The sequence below is a fragment of the Notechis scutatus genome, chromosome 9 (genome assembly GCF_049901735.1).
Source record: "Notechis scutatus isolate UNSWTSFEM ecotype Mainland chromosome 9, rNotScu1.2, whole genome shotgun sequence".
Lineage (NCBI taxonomy): Eukaryota > Metazoa > Chordata > Lepidosauria > Squamata > Elapidae > Notechis > Notechis scutatus.
In genome coordinates, this window is record NC_142017.1 from 7,183,476 (window position 1) to 7,198,516 (window position 15,041).

At 40.8% G+C, this 15,041-nt stretch overlaps 2 protein-coding genes across 7 annotated transcripts in view; one reads left to right on the forward strand and one right to left on the reverse strand.

The window, feature by feature from the left end:
* PHKB (phosphorylase kinase regulatory subunit beta) overlaps window positions 1-12,622 on the reverse strand; it is a 106,265-nt gene extending 93,643 nt beyond the window's left edge. For 2 of the 5 annotated variants that reach the window (XM_087971488.1, XM_087971489.1), the window contains exons 1-3: window positions 12,450-12,615; window positions 6,529-6,627; window positions 2,719-2,733 (exon numbers count right to left, since the gene is read on the reverse strand). In XM_087971488.1, coding sequence (XP_087827614.1) covers window positions 2,719-2,733; window positions 6,529-6,583 — 70 coding nt within the window. In that variant the 5' untranslated portion in view covers window positions 6,584-6,627; window positions 12,450-12,615. Of the gene's footprint in view, window positions 1-2,718; window positions 2,734-6,528; window positions 6,628-12,449 lie in introns of all 5 variants that reach the window. The other 3 variants (XM_087971490.1, XM_087971491.1, XM_087971492.1) reach the window with 2 other exon arrangements.
* A 63-nt stretch (window positions 12,623-12,685) lies between these two features.
* The window catches only part of ITFG1 (integrin alpha FG-GAP repeat containing 1), a 92,035-nt gene continuing 89,679 nt past the window's right edge, over window positions 12,686-15,041 (forward strand). The window contains exon 1 of one of the 2 annotated variants that reach the window (XM_087971494.1): window positions 12,686-12,998. In XM_087971494.1, coding sequence (XP_087827620.1) covers window positions 12,773-12,998 — 226 coding nt within the window. In that variant the 5' untranslated portion in view covers window positions 12,686-12,772. The remainder of the gene's footprint in view (window positions 12,999-15,041) is intronic. The other variant, XM_087971493.1, reaches the window with a different exon arrangement.

Sequence of the window (15,041 nt, forward strand, 5' to 3'; positions counted from 1 at the left end):
TTGATATGTCCCAAAGATGCTTTTTAAAAGGCAATTGGACTTTCTTGTTTTCTTTTCCCCTTGAAAATACTTTGCTTCTCACCCAAGAAGCTTCTTCAGTTCTGATTGAACACTTTGGAATAGAAGGATTTATTTATTCCCCACCATTCAGTTAAAATCGAAGAAGCTTCTTGGATGAGAAGCAAAATGTTTTCAAGACAAAAAATAATAAAAGTCCACTTGCCTTTTCGGTAAGGCACCTTTGGGACAATCATGACCTGGATGGTTGAGTATCTCCATAGACATTCAGTTGATTTGGTTCACAACGAGTTGAAACTAAATTTTCACATTAATAACATGCGGAAATTAGCCCAGTACTCTCAAGTGGATCTAATTTTATGATTCCTTGGTGCTTCTCTACATACAAAGAAAAATCTGACCTTTCTCAACTCAAACATAACCCTCTATTTTCATGTTCTTTTATAATGAGGTCTCTTGAGGAAGAAAAGGGATATTGACAGAAGCCATTTATTTGTATGAATTTGTTAAAAACAGGTTTCCTTTTTCAGCTCTTGACCACACATTATTTAATGTGGTCTGTTTCACTTAAGGGGAACTTGTGCCTACTGTCCCTGTCCTATTGTTTCTTTTTTTTTCTTATTCAAATCCATTTCATATATTTATAACCATGTTTATACTTATACCTGTTATCTAATAATTGTTTGATTAAATAAATAAATAAACAAACAAACAAATAAATAAATAAAGTTGAAGTCCACAAGTCTTAAAGTGGCCAAGGTTGGAGACCCCTGAACTAAACTAAACTAAATTAAACTAAACTCCCTTGGAAATGATGCATCTCATGGCAATATTGAGGGTTTTAAAGCGCTCTTCAAACTTAGCAACTTGTTGACTTCAATTCCCAGAATTCTCCAGCCGGCATTCTGGGAGTTGAAGTCCACAAGTGTTAAAGTAGTCAAGTTTGAAAGCCCCCTGTTTAAAATGCAAGCAGAGTCTTGGAAAATAGCACTGGTTGGTTTCATTCCTAGGTATAAGGGCTACGTTAAAAAGCCTCTTAATGAATCTCAGATTAAATTACTCTAGGCCAGCCTCTTTCCCCTTGCCATTTTATCCCACAGAATCAATTATTAATAGGGAAACCCTAGTACTATATCAATAGATACATTAATTAAATTACAATTCCTTTACAGCACTCCCAGCACAAGTTTGGGCCACAGATGTGATCTAATTGGAAAATCACATAAGGACTCATTTTGTGGAGAAGAAAAAATGAAGTCAACATATTCTAAGGTCTTGATTATTTTCTAAAGCCAAAGATAAATATATAACTTATCAGAATTAAGTATTTTCCAACTACTAGTAGTATAATCCGGCCCATTATCACTTGATTGAGATGGGCAGATATAGGAATTGAATAAACAAATAAAACTAACATAAATAAGTAGTATAAGCAGTAATTGGGGGAAATTAACAAACATTACTGCAAAAAAACAAGAACATTCACAGAACCCTAAGACGGTTTGTGGTAACAGCCTTAGGGGAGGGAAGATTTTTTTTAAGGATGGCTCTATAGGACTGCTCCCTGTTTTTTTGCTTCTCTTTTCTGAGATTTTCCAGACAAAGCAGTCAATAATAATCTTCCTATATTGATGAATTTGCCTTGCAGCCAATGGTCATTAATACTGATTTATATGTGAGTTTGCTTGTTTTTTGTGTCGGAAACACCAAGGCCCTTCTGGGTTGAAAGGATTAGCCAGTGACATCACTGCTGCCCAGGGATGCCCAGTTAGAAGCTCCTTTCATGTCCTTATTAATATGCTCACCAAAGTGGGCATATCTATCTATCTATTTGCAATTACTCACTTTTGAACTGCTAGGTCAGTAGAGCTGGAGCGAAGGATAGGAGCTCGCCCTGTCATGTAGCAGCTTTCGGGTCTCGAACACGGGATTTCTGATTGTCAACCCAGCATACCTAATAACTATGTAAGCCACTGTGCTCCTCACATGAGAGTAGCTCAACTTCACTGCAATATTTCTGCACAGAAGATCCCAAGATAAGCACCTGGGATAGATTAGGATGGTGAGTTGTATGCAAACAGTGCTTACTTAGCAACGGCTTCGGACAGTCACTGTTCGCAGTTACAACAATGATGAAACACTAACTTTGTGACCAATGCCTGTGTTTATGACCTTCATAGCATATCTCTGTCATGCATTCACAAGTCAAAATACATTGTCCTGTGAGGGGTCCTTAGGGCTCTCTGAGCTTGGTGGTTTTCTTGCAGAGGTTTCATGGCCCAAAATAGGTAACATCGTCAGCACTAGCCTGATGATATTACCTAGACTGGGTCATGAAATGTCTGCAAGAAAACCACCAAGCTCAGAGAGCCCAAAGGACCCCTCATTTCAACCCTGAGCTACAAAATATTCTCCTTTATCAGTACATTGTCCTGTGTGAAAACATGATAGTTGTGGTCATGTCATTTTTATCTTAGTAACTATTTACTGACTGAATTGTGCTCACTTATACTATGGACATTACAGATAGTACCTATCTGTAGTAGATACAGCGGTAGAGAGTGTTTGCCCATAGGTATTTCCATAACCATTTTTTCTAAAATGTGAGTGGCAACAACAGTGCTGAAGCATGGAAACTATGCATAACAGAGTGGAATATAGTATATAATGACAGGTAAGTACTGCAAAGCATATACTTACAAGGATATCTGCCATCTGCAGCCCACATAGAAATAAAATATATGTTATTACAATCAAAACATAGTCTCTGTTTCTCTTATTATTTTAGGAAGAAAATGCCACTTTCAGTATATTCTTTTAACACATTCAGCTGTTATAATCCACATGACAGTAGCAGGCATGCACTGACCCCATTTTCAGCATCTCCAAGAAACCGAAGCATTAACTCACTTTCATCAACCTCCTTCACCTAAGGTCTCCATTGGAAACGGATAAAGGATTTCTTGCTTAGACTAAGATTTAGCTTGAGCAACAACTACTTATCCTTATTTATCCTTCTTTTCAGCTTGGTCATCCCTCCTTTATGTAGTATGGTTACCACTTGCTTCGCTGAATGAGACAACTTGGTACAGCCAATTCTTTGCAGCCAACTTGCGGTGGGACAATTCGCCATGGTTGAGTTGGCCATGATGAGTTGGCCATGGTGAGTTGTCCTAGATCTTCAAGGAGTATCTTTCATTCCTACATGCTAAATATCCTTTAATTGCACCTAATTATTCCTCTTTCTTAAATGAAAGGGCATTTCCATAATTTACTTTTCCATTTTTCTTGAACTGCAATGAATTCTGTATTTATAACATACAGTTGTGAATTATTGCTGTTTTATTGTCCCTAGTAATGTTTTCAGGGTTAGCTAGCCAATGATGCCATTAAAGTTAATTATCATTTAACCCATCTGGAGTTCAGAATCATATATCAAGGTTGGGGTTAATCAGGTAGTTTCAATATAAAGAACCCAGCTTTCTAATACTGCATTTCCCATATGAAAATAAACAGGAAATAGTGTGTGAATTTAAAACATACACATACAATAGCAAACTGATACCTTCCCATAAGTAACCAGCTGCAAGAAACAACTATATATGTCACATTATCAGGATACATATCAATTTTTGGTGACAGATTTTAATCAAAAACATATTTAATGACATGTTGTCCATTAAAAAAGTCAAATACTCTGCTTAATAAATCCTGGATTGAATTTATATTTATTTGTTAAGTTAGATTTACTGTTCCCCTAGTAGAGCCAGCCATTCTACAGCAACCACTGTGTGCCATCAAGATATGAATATAACTCTATTACAAATGAAGCACACAGAGATAACACACAAATTTCTGTCACTGCTTATCTTCAGGAGAAGCAAGGGAAACATGAAAAAATGTTTTCCTACCAATCCCTTCCCAATACTCAGTTTAAAGAAGAAGAAAAAACCCCAAAGCACTTTAAACCTCCTATCAACACCTTTGTAAATCAGCATGTGTAAAATATACAGGAAACTGTTAGTTTTGATAGGCTGCTGTGATATGTTCCCATTCAAATTATAGTCCCTGGGAAGAGGGAATAAGTAGTGTACAGGCATGTCATGACAGCGGAGGAAGCAAATATACAACAACTACTACAACTAGACATGACACTTTGTGACCTTATGACCTGCCATACTGGCAGAGACCTCCCAAGGGCTTCGTGAGGTCATAGAGCAGGCCCTCGCTCTAACTAGAGGCATGACCTCAGATCAACCACCCACGAACTGCCAAAGGTTCACTTCATTCATGGATCAAAAGAGAGAGAGAGAGAGAAATACCGAAGAAAAATATGTAGAGTGAGAAAGAAAAGTTATAATTTTTATTCAGGGCATATTTTAAACAGGTCTCAAGGGACCCAAACAGAAAGCCAGAAACCACACAACTCCACAAAGGCATTCAGAAAAGGACATCTAAAGCAATAAAGATCTTATAATTTAGAAGTCTAACTCCTGAATATTTGATGTAATTGTTTTACTAGAAAGGAGGTCGCGTGGCTGCAAAAACTGAGGGAAAGCAAAATCTCCACAAATTGTGATTTGATTTTCATGTCTAGTTTAAGGAAGACTAGGGGAGACATAATAGCAGTCTTCCAATATCTCAGGGGCTGCCACAAAGAAGAGGGAGTCAAGCTATTCTCCAAAGCACTTGAAGGCAGGACAAGAAGCAATGGGTGGAAACTCATCAAGGAGAAAAGCAACTTAGAACTAGGGCAGGGGTGGGATTCTACAGGTTCGCACCTATTCGCTAGAACCGGTTGTTAACATTCTAAGCAGTTCGGAGAACCGGTTATTAGAAGAAATTCCTGGCCTAATCCTGTAAGGAAGGCAGGAAGGAAACATTCTGGTATTGCTTACGGAAACTGACTCTCCGTTAACCCTTATTACATTCTTGGCAGGAATAAATTTCCTGTCTCAGGAACGTCTCTGGAGTTTTCCCCGCCCCTCCTTTGGTACTTTGCTTGTGTGGAGTGACTATTCAAAGTTACAATGGCACTGCAAAAAGTGACTTATGACCATTTTTCACACTTATGACTGTTGCAGCATCCCCACAGTCATGAGAGGCCAGGCAAGGAGATGGTGCCTCGATGTGAGTGATGTTGAGTTGGCCACGCCCAGCCAATAACATGACCACCAAGCCACGCTCACCCAGTCACATGACCACCAAGCTACGCCCACCAACTAAGCCACGTCTACAGAACCGGTTGTTAAAAAAATTGAATCCCACCCCTGAACTAGGGAGAAATTCCCTAACAGAATAATTAATCATTCCAACAACTTGCTTCCAGAAGTTGTAAATGCTCCAACACTGGACGTTTTTGAGAAGAAATGGGAGAGTCATTTGCCTGAAATGGTATAGGGTATCCTACCTGAGCAGGGGGTTGGACTAGAAGACCTCCAAGGTCCCTTCCAACTCTGTTAATTCTGGATTGAAAGTGAAGCGGATAAGTGCATTATCAACAGCCCCTCCCCCCACCAGGTGGGTCTGTTTATTAGTCTCTCACTTCTGGGACAAAAAAAGGGGAAATCACATAAATATCTTGTGATTGCATGCCATGTATTGCAGGCACGTTTCTCCAACATTTCCTGGAAATTCAAATCTCTGACATTTCATCGTTAAGCAGCATTCTCTCTGGTGCAGGGAAAGCAAGCTGAAGGATAATGATCATATTCATAAGCTGAGTAAGGTGAGCTGATAAAACAAATTGAGGTGCTGTCCGAAAGAATGAGATTGAAACCCACGATTGCTCATTTTTCATACTCTTCTTACAATGTAATGGAAAAATCCTTTTATTATGTTCTGATGGACATGCTATCTTCTTCTGGCATCATTATCAGCTCCACCACGAACTTGTGAAAAAGTTTATGTTGTCCACAGGGGTGGGATCTGACCGGTGTAACTACTGGTTCGGTGATTTTTACATTTTGCTGATTTGAAGTTTCTGCTGTGCAAAATTCTAACTGGAGAGCATGGTTGATGACTCTTGGCTATGGATGTGTCCCATTGGAGAATATGAATTATGATACACCCAGGGGGTGGGGGGGAAACCAGGGTCAAGGGTGACAATGAATGATGTGTCTCAGAGTTGGCTACACCCAGGCAGCGCCGGCATGTTTACTCCTAATAAATCTTTAAGTTTTGAAAATCCAGCTAGAGACTCATGATTTAAATAGGGGTAACTACCAGAGCCCTGACATTTAACAGATGTCTCACTTAATAACTTAGGCTCAATTGCAGATGCAAGTCGAGGACTACTGTACTATGAAAGAATGGCATCAGCATGGTTGTGACCAGGTCCCAACAATCGTCAAAGCTATCAATCATGGCAGACATCATAGTCCTTTTTAAGCTGACACTTCACATCAATAAGCAGCCATCCTTTCATCAATAGAGTGTCTGCTTGGGTTAATACAGCCACATCACCCAAAACACAAAATAAGAGACCTGTTAAAGAGTCAACATACTTACCCGACCACAAGAACACACGAGACGTGGTGCCTCTGTCAGTATTTGAAGTGGCCATTTCAAGCTGTTGCAGCTAATCACAAACGTTGCCAGGCTAAACTACTGCAATTTTTTGAAAATGTTTAGTGAGGATTAGAAGCAATCAGGTTTAAATTAAGCAAAAAAGCAGTGTTAGCGAAGTTATTCACATCATGCCATAGACAATGAGGAGGATAGTTAGATTAATTGTACCTGAGGTTTTTAATTATGTACTGCAAAATTTTATTTTCCCATATTGTTTTTTCTTTTTAAATCACTGGCTGAAGCACCATTACCTACAATTACATAATGCCCAATTGCTGTGCTACAGCAATAATATTATTCAACTAATTTCTTTAAATTATGTCAGACAATATTGAGTGTTTACAATAATGAAAGAATCCAATCAAATAAACGTCATGGCCAAATCAAAACTGTTTGCTCTTGGGCTAATGGAACATGTAAATTATTTGTTAACCCAAAGAGTACACTTGAATATTGTACATTCCTCAACATAATATTATTTTGTGTGACTCTTAAGCTTCCCATTAAAGAGTCCATAAATAAGTTTTAGGTTTGCCCAGTGGATATTTCTATTTGCTCAAACCCCATGCCTTATTGAACTATCCAGTCTAAGATCGATAATTACTGAAGTAGCCTTGAAAAGCTCTACCATCATTTCTAGGATAGGCATCAATTACTTCTAACCCACTCCTGAGTTAACTAATGGTATCAATTATGCTCCATTGGGTTTTTTGCTATAGATATATGCATTAAAAAATTCTTCCCTACTCTGCAAATATATATATAAAAAAACCCGCTGTGGTTATTTATTTGATTCCTATCACACTTCATTCAGGAGCCTCTTCTTCATAACTGTCATGCCCCTGTCGGAATCTGATTCGGAGGGGGAAGCCGAGCAGCTGACAGGGAATGGAAGTGTGGCTCCGTTGGCTGTGGAAGAAACTGGCGAAGGGCAAGTCCAGCTGGGCAGAGCAGGGGAAAGGTAGAGCAAGGTAGAGGGAATTCAGAGAAAGACTCAGGGCCACCCCCTTCATCCTAGGGTATGCAGGGAGGAACGGAAAAGGGAGCAACATGAGATGTGTGGCTTACGGGGGAGGAAAGGGCCCTGATTCCCTTCAATAGCTGCAGCTGGGAACACAGTGTTTAAAAAGGGAAGCTACGCACAGAGAAGTTGTTGGAAGCAAATTGTGAATTATCTGGTATCGTGGAGGAGTATCTGGGTTCCTGGCGTCTTCCCAACTGTGTGTGTTTGGCTGTGCTTTCAAGACTGCAATTCCTTCTCCTGCCCTGTCAAGTTAATTACTGCAACATGGTTTGTTTGAATTTTTAGTTACAGTTTGCATGTACTTAGTTTTCATACTGAATTTTATTCACTTAAAGGCTGTTCCTGAGAGAGGTTTTCTCCAGCCAAAGATAACCTAAACATTGGGGGCAAAGTTGGAGATAATTAAAGAGACTCTTCTTGCTTATTTGACTTTGTTGCCTTTGTGCCACGCCCCTTTGGGTCATCACAGTAACTTTCCCCACAATGCTGTGCGGTGAGTTGAGCTGAGAGAAAGGAACTGGCTCTAAACCCTCAAAACAGCATGTTGTGTTAAGGTAGGACTAGAATCTGGGTCTCCCTATTCCTACAGGTAGTCCTTGACTTAAATCCATTGGTTTAGTGACTGTTCAAAGTCACAATGGCACTGAAAATAGTGACCTATACAGTTTTCCACATCTATGACTGTGATATATGGTATCCTATGGTCACACAATCAAAATTTGGATGCTTGGCAACTGGCATGTACTTATGACGGTTGCAGCATTCCAGGGTCATGTGATCCCTATTTGTGACCTTCTGACAAGCAAAGTCAATGGGGAAGCCAGATTCACTTAACAACCATGATGACCCAGGGTGGGATACAAAATAAACACAGTCACAAAAAACAGGTGAAGCCCCTTTTATTCCTTCACTTTTCTTCCAAGCTCCAAATATCCTTGACTGGAGACAAAAGAACTCCCACACAAGCAGTTACAAAAAGGAGGAAATGCCGTTTAAATTATAAAGAGTAAAAAACAACACAAAGCAGGCAAGATAAGGGCTTGAAGATGTCCACAGATATCAGAACACATACTGGGAAGGACGCCAAACTCAGAGAGGAACAATAAACTAAAGATATTTCCATGCTTTGTTTCCAGCGCTTGCCAGTACGCATGTCTGTCCTGTTATCCAGTTGTCACAGCTGCAGCCCATGAAGAGGATCAAGGCCCTCTCCTCCCCAGTAGACCATGTCTCTCCCTTATCCTCTCCTCCCTGCGTGTCCTAGGATGCAGAGGGGATGGGCCTGGTTCCTCCTCTGACTGCCCAGCCAGCCTCTGCCCTTCCCCAGCCTCCTCCACAATCTCCGGAGCCATACCTCCACTCCCTGTCAGCTGTTCCTCCTCTCCCTCAGAGTCAGTCTCCATCAGGGGCATGACATTAACCATGTGACCAACTTAACAAGTGCACTGAACAACTGTGGCAAGGAAGCTTGTAAAATGGGACAACTGTCTTAACACTTAACAACCGTCTTGCTTGGCAACATAAATTTGTGCCAAGTTATGGCTGTAAATTGAGGGCTACCCATAGCCTGTTACACCATAGTTATATAGGAGAATTTGAAAGCTCTGTTATAGTGAAATTTTTAAGGTGTCATTTTTTCATATGTGATTATGCATGCATTCAAATTATCCAGTCTTTATCAGGCTACTGTGTAATTTTTAAAACGGCAATGATTAACATTTGACATTAGTTACATATTATGAGCATATCAACCTTGTTGCTAATTGTGGCATGCCTAAACTAACTCACAGAGTATTTGCAACAGCAGGGTGTATCTATTCCATTGTGCTTGTTTCTGCACAACTCAGAAGTTTATACAGTTTTATCTTAGCAAAACAAGAACTTTTATTACAGTCTATGGGTGTTTATAGTGTTACACCTAAGAAGTGGTAACTGGGATCTCCAATGAGGAGCATACCAAAGTTAAAGGTGTGTGTGTGTGTGTGTGTGTGTGATATGAAAAGTATTTATTTGCAACTATATTTTCTTATTCAAGGCAGTCGGTAGAAGCAGCTCCGAATTTGGGTGGGTGAGAAATCCATGGCTCAAATACAAAAGTAGAAAAAAAAGCGGTAGTTTTGGCTTCATCGCAATCTTTAATTTTGTTTTAATACTCATTCTTACCATTTACAGAAATCCATGTATAGCTTATTCTATAACAGTATTTTTCAAACTCTTTTAAGTGGATTCCAACTCCCAGAATTCTCCAGCCAGCAGGGAAATCTAACCATTGTTCAAAACTATGCTTTCCTTGCAGCTTAAGAGTACTACTTTATCTTACGTAAGGGTGTGTGTAGAAGGCTACTTTGGTTTATAATGTGTTAACAGGCCTTTATTTTGGGTATGATTTGAAAATCCAGTCCAAATAATGGTTTATTGACCCAAGTTGACTGGAGGAAACCTAAGAGATACATAGTAATCATTATGAACAGTAAACAAAAACTTTTCCCCCCTTTAAGTAGATTAAACTACAAACTTGAAACATAATTTCATTGTTTCCCTATATGAAAAGATACATCCACAGAAGTAAAGTAAAATGTAGCTGAAAATAGGAAGGAGATCATTATAAGTTACTGGGGCCAAAGCATGCTGTGGATAGACTTTCTCTTAAGACTTTTATTAGTGATTTTTCATACTGTAAGGACAGCAAGAAATGTAAACAAGCAATAGCAGAATTTGCATTTCAGGGACAGCCACAGTTCTGCAGCCACCTTTTCAAGTCACTTATGAAGCTGCCAAGTGCCTCAAGCAAAAGACAAAAATAGCTACAAGTCAAGGAAGACTTATTGACTGACGGGGGAGGGGGGGGGCAAGGAAGGTAAAATTGTAAGAAGGAGAAAACATTTGTGAAGAGAAAGAGAAAAATCAATGAGAGAGAAATATTGGGAGATCAAATCACAGAGTCAGAGAAAACTCTTGGAAAATAGATTGGGAAAACAATTAAAGAAAGTTGGAATATAATAAGAAAAACAGCAGAAGTCAAGGACAAAAATGGGGTAAGCCAAGATTGCTGTAATTTTTCCCATTTGGGCTTTGCTCGGATCAAACTGAAAATCTCCATCTGTCTCTGATAGCAAAAGTATCAGAAACACCAGACAATTCCATCCAGAGAAAAAGATGGACACTTGATGAGTTGTGATCAGAAAAATGCAGCACTTGCTAGAGACAGCGGTTTCACTTCTGCCTTATGTTGACTACAATAGATAATATGCATTAAGCTCTTCCAAAATGTTCTGTAAAACTAGGGTTTAATCCCAATCTTGGTGACCAATCAAAATTGTTCCATTATGTCTAGGATCTCACTGAAATGCCTTGAGGATAGCATTTTAATCCAGGGTTAGAGAAGTTCTGCTTTTAAACCAATCATTGCTTATAAGAAGCATACCTCTCTAAGCAGAAAGTTCAGGTTTCCTCATTATGGCTTTTAGCCACGTAGGCAAAACAGAAGGAAAGTTTAGAAACACCTAGCGTTTTTCAAATCACTTGTTCTTATGTCTAAAGTACCTGCATACTTATCTATACAGAAAAGAGAATTTTAGATGTTTTCTCAGGGCAAGATTGCATATGTCAGATATATATATATGATTGCAAATGTCATATAGAAACATCGCTTAATAGGAAAAGATACACACACACACACATATGTATACACATACATACATATGTGTATATAGATAGGTGTGTGTGTGTGTGTGTGTGTGTGTGTGTGTATGGTATTCAGCTTTGTTCGGGTATTTTCCCACGTCATTATAGTTGTGCTTTTAAAAGCGAAAACTTAACATATATATATATACACACACACACACACACACACTATATATACACATATATATATACATATACATATATACATATACATATATACATATATACATATACACATATATACATATACACATACACATACACATACACACACACACACACACATATATATATATAGTGTTCGTCAGATGAACACAATACAGAAGACTGATGATGGCAGATGAGATTCTGCCGAAACGTTGCTACAACTTTAAAAGCACAACTACAATGATGTGGGAAAATACCCGAACAAAGCTGAATGCCATACATGTAAGTACCCTAAAAAACTTAAGAAAAAAAAAATATATATATATATACCAAAAGGTCAGCAAAGCCCCCTTCCAAAATTAATTCCTATTTTTTCATTCCTATTATTTAAATTTACTGCCCAACTATAAATACATGTGTATATTGCCAGACTGCTAGGAAATCTATCTTGAGTTCCACAGGGCAAAGTCTTAATTTTTCCCGTCTTTTCAGAGGCGGGGTGGGGGGAGAGGAAACAAAGAGATCTGGCCCAAAGTGAGCCCTTCCAGGAATGGGGAAGCAAAGCTTGGAAAAGGATCCCCCAAAATTAAATGATCAAGGGGACCAGGCAAAAGTTTTTGGGTAAGACTTTAATTTAATTTTTTTTTTTTACATTTTATAAAGGTCATTAAAAAACACAACAAATACTTTCAACTGCAGCCTTTTCAACTGTTGCGGGAAGGGCTGGTTCTTTCTGGGAGCGACGAAGCGAAGGATGGAAAAAAAAAAAACAGAGCGCAAGCAGGAAAGAGGATGAGAAACGGGGCAGGTGCTCAGACTACAACTCCCAGAGTTCCCCGTCAGGCCGTCCAGCGCTTCAGGCGGGAGAAAAGAGCGGAGGGTAGGTGAAGGGCTCGCGGGGCATGCTGGGAGTTGGAGTTCCGAGCTTTCCGCGGCACAAGCGACCAAGGGAAGGCGAGCGAGACGGCGGAGAGACAACGCAGAGAGGGGGAAAGAGAAGTCAGACCTGAGCGCTTGGAGCGGGCCCTCAGCTCCAGCATTTTCCAGCTCACATCGGCCAGAGAAGACGCCATGGCGGCGGGAAGAGGAGGAGGAGAAGCGGCCCGCTCAAAACTCCGGCCGAAGCGACTGGGCTGAAAAGGCCCAGCCGCTTTATCCCCGCCCCCTTGTCAGTAACTCAACGACGGTTGCTAGGCTCCGCCGTAAATACACACCTGCTTCCCTCCGCGCAGGCGTGCTGCGGCGGCGCCGTAAAGCGAACCCGGAAGTCGCGCGGCCCTGGCAGCGGTGCTGGCTGCCCAGGAAACCGGTTGGAGTTGACCGGCCGCTATGGGGGGACCCTGCCGCCCCGCCCTGGTTCGGCGTGGCCGGTCCTCGCTGCTATGGCCGTCGCCGCTACTGCTGCTGCTGGTGACGGCCGGGGCGTTGCTGAAGCCCGGCCGAGCCTTGCAGAATGTCACCTCGCAGCTCTTCGGGGCCGAGGCTTTCGGGACGCTGGCCGCCTTCGGGGACTTCAACTCCGACAAGCAGACCGACCTCTTCGTGCTGAGGAGAGGTGAGAAGAAGAGGCCGAGGCTTGCTCAGGAGTTGCCGGGGGCCTCGCTCTATCTAATCCAGGGTCTCAACCTTGGCCACTTTAAGACTTGTGGACTTCAACTCCCAGAATTCCTCAGCCAGCTTTGCTGGCTGAGGAATTCTGGGAGTTGAAGTCCACAAGTCTTAAAGTGGCCATGAGACCCTGCTGTAGTCAGTTTCAACCTGGAGGGGATGATGGGTGGTTTCTTTGGGGCTGACCCCTTTTTTATTTATTCAGGGCTTTGAGAAGCTTAGAAATGGCTAAAAAATGGGCATTTAGGCTTCTCTAAAGGTTGCTGCTTAGTCAGGTGTGAAGTAGGGGAGGGGGGGTGTTTGTGGTACTTTGTGGGTCCCTGCCACGCCCCATTGCATCGCATGATGGGGAAGATCGACTTTATTTTTTTAAAAAAAAACCTCTCAGAGTTATCCTGAAAGGATCATTATAAACCTGTATCTGGTATAATATTGTGCCTTCTGTGATGTCTGTGGGAAGTTTTATTCCTGCGGTTGGTAGGAGTGAGCATTGGGGATCAGATGGATGGATGGATGGATGGATGGATGGATGGAACAAGAGAGAGAGAGAGAGAGGAGTATAGAGAGAGAGAGAGATAGGTAGGTAGATATGTAGGTAGGTAGGTAGGTAGGTAGGTAGAGATAGATAGAGATAGATAGAATGATAGATAGATAGATAGATGATAGATAGATAGATAGATAGATAGATAGATAGATAGATAGATAGATAGATAGATAGAACAGTATAGATAGAACAGTATAGATAGAACAGTATAGATAGAGAGAGGACAGAGAGGGGGGTATAGATAGAGAGATAGGTAGGTAGATAGGTAGATAGAGATAGAAAGATAGATAGATAGATAGATAGATAGATAGATAGATAGAACAGTATAGATAGAGGAGAGATAGAGACAGAGAGAGAGAGAGAGAGAGGTCTGCCCATTTTCCCCTCTTTTCAGCGGTTGTTTTTCTCTTTTATGTAGGCGCTGGATTTTTCCCCTTTTCAATCTCACTTTCTATCTAGGATGAATGTCAAAATAAAAGGTTAAATGTTGCCTGGCTACTCTTGCATTTACTTGTTTTAACTGATGGAGCAAGAGGCGCACGGAAATCTCATTCCTCTTTATTAGATTTGTACCCCACCTTTATCATGCAGGTAGTCCTCAACTTATGGCCAAAATGGAGCCCAACATTTCTGTTGTTCAGTGAGACATTTGTTAAGTTGAGTTTTGCTCCATTTTACTGCCTGTCTTGCCTCAGTGGTTAAATGAATCATGGCAGTTGTTTCAGTTAGTAACATGGTTGTTAAACGAATCTGGCTTCCCCCTTGACTTTGCTTGTCAAAAGGTTGCAAAAGGGGATCGTATGACTCTGAGGCATTACAACCGTCATAAATATGAGTCAGTTACAGAATTTTGATCAGGAGACCATGGGAATGCTGCAACAGTTACAAGTGTAAAGAAAAACTGGTCATACGTCACTTTTTCCAGTGCCAGTGTAACTTTGAATGGTCACTAAGTGAACTTAGCCAAGGACTACCTGTACTGTATAAGTAACTCAAGGTGGCAAACATACATCATGCTCCTTCCTCCCCTTATTTTCCCCACAACAAGAACCATGAGAGCTGGGCTAAGAGAGAAAGACTGGCCCAAAGTCACCCAGCTGGCTTTCATGCCGAAGGTGGGACTAGAACTCGCCATCGCCTGGTGTTTGGCCCAAGTCACTCAGCTGACTTTCATGCCTAAGGCAGGAGTAGAACTCCCAGTCGCCTGTTGATTGGCCCAAAGTTACCCGGTTGACTTTCATGCCTAAAATGGGACTAGAACTCACCATAGCCTGGTAATTGGTCCAAATTGGTAATTGGTCTCCTGGTTTTCTATGCTAGTACCTTAACCACCACACCAAACTGGCTTTTACCAACAAACGAATTTGCCAACAAATGAATCCAAAATAATCATGCAGGATTATTTTAATATAGCAAGTATAACACATAGAATGATACTAACATCTT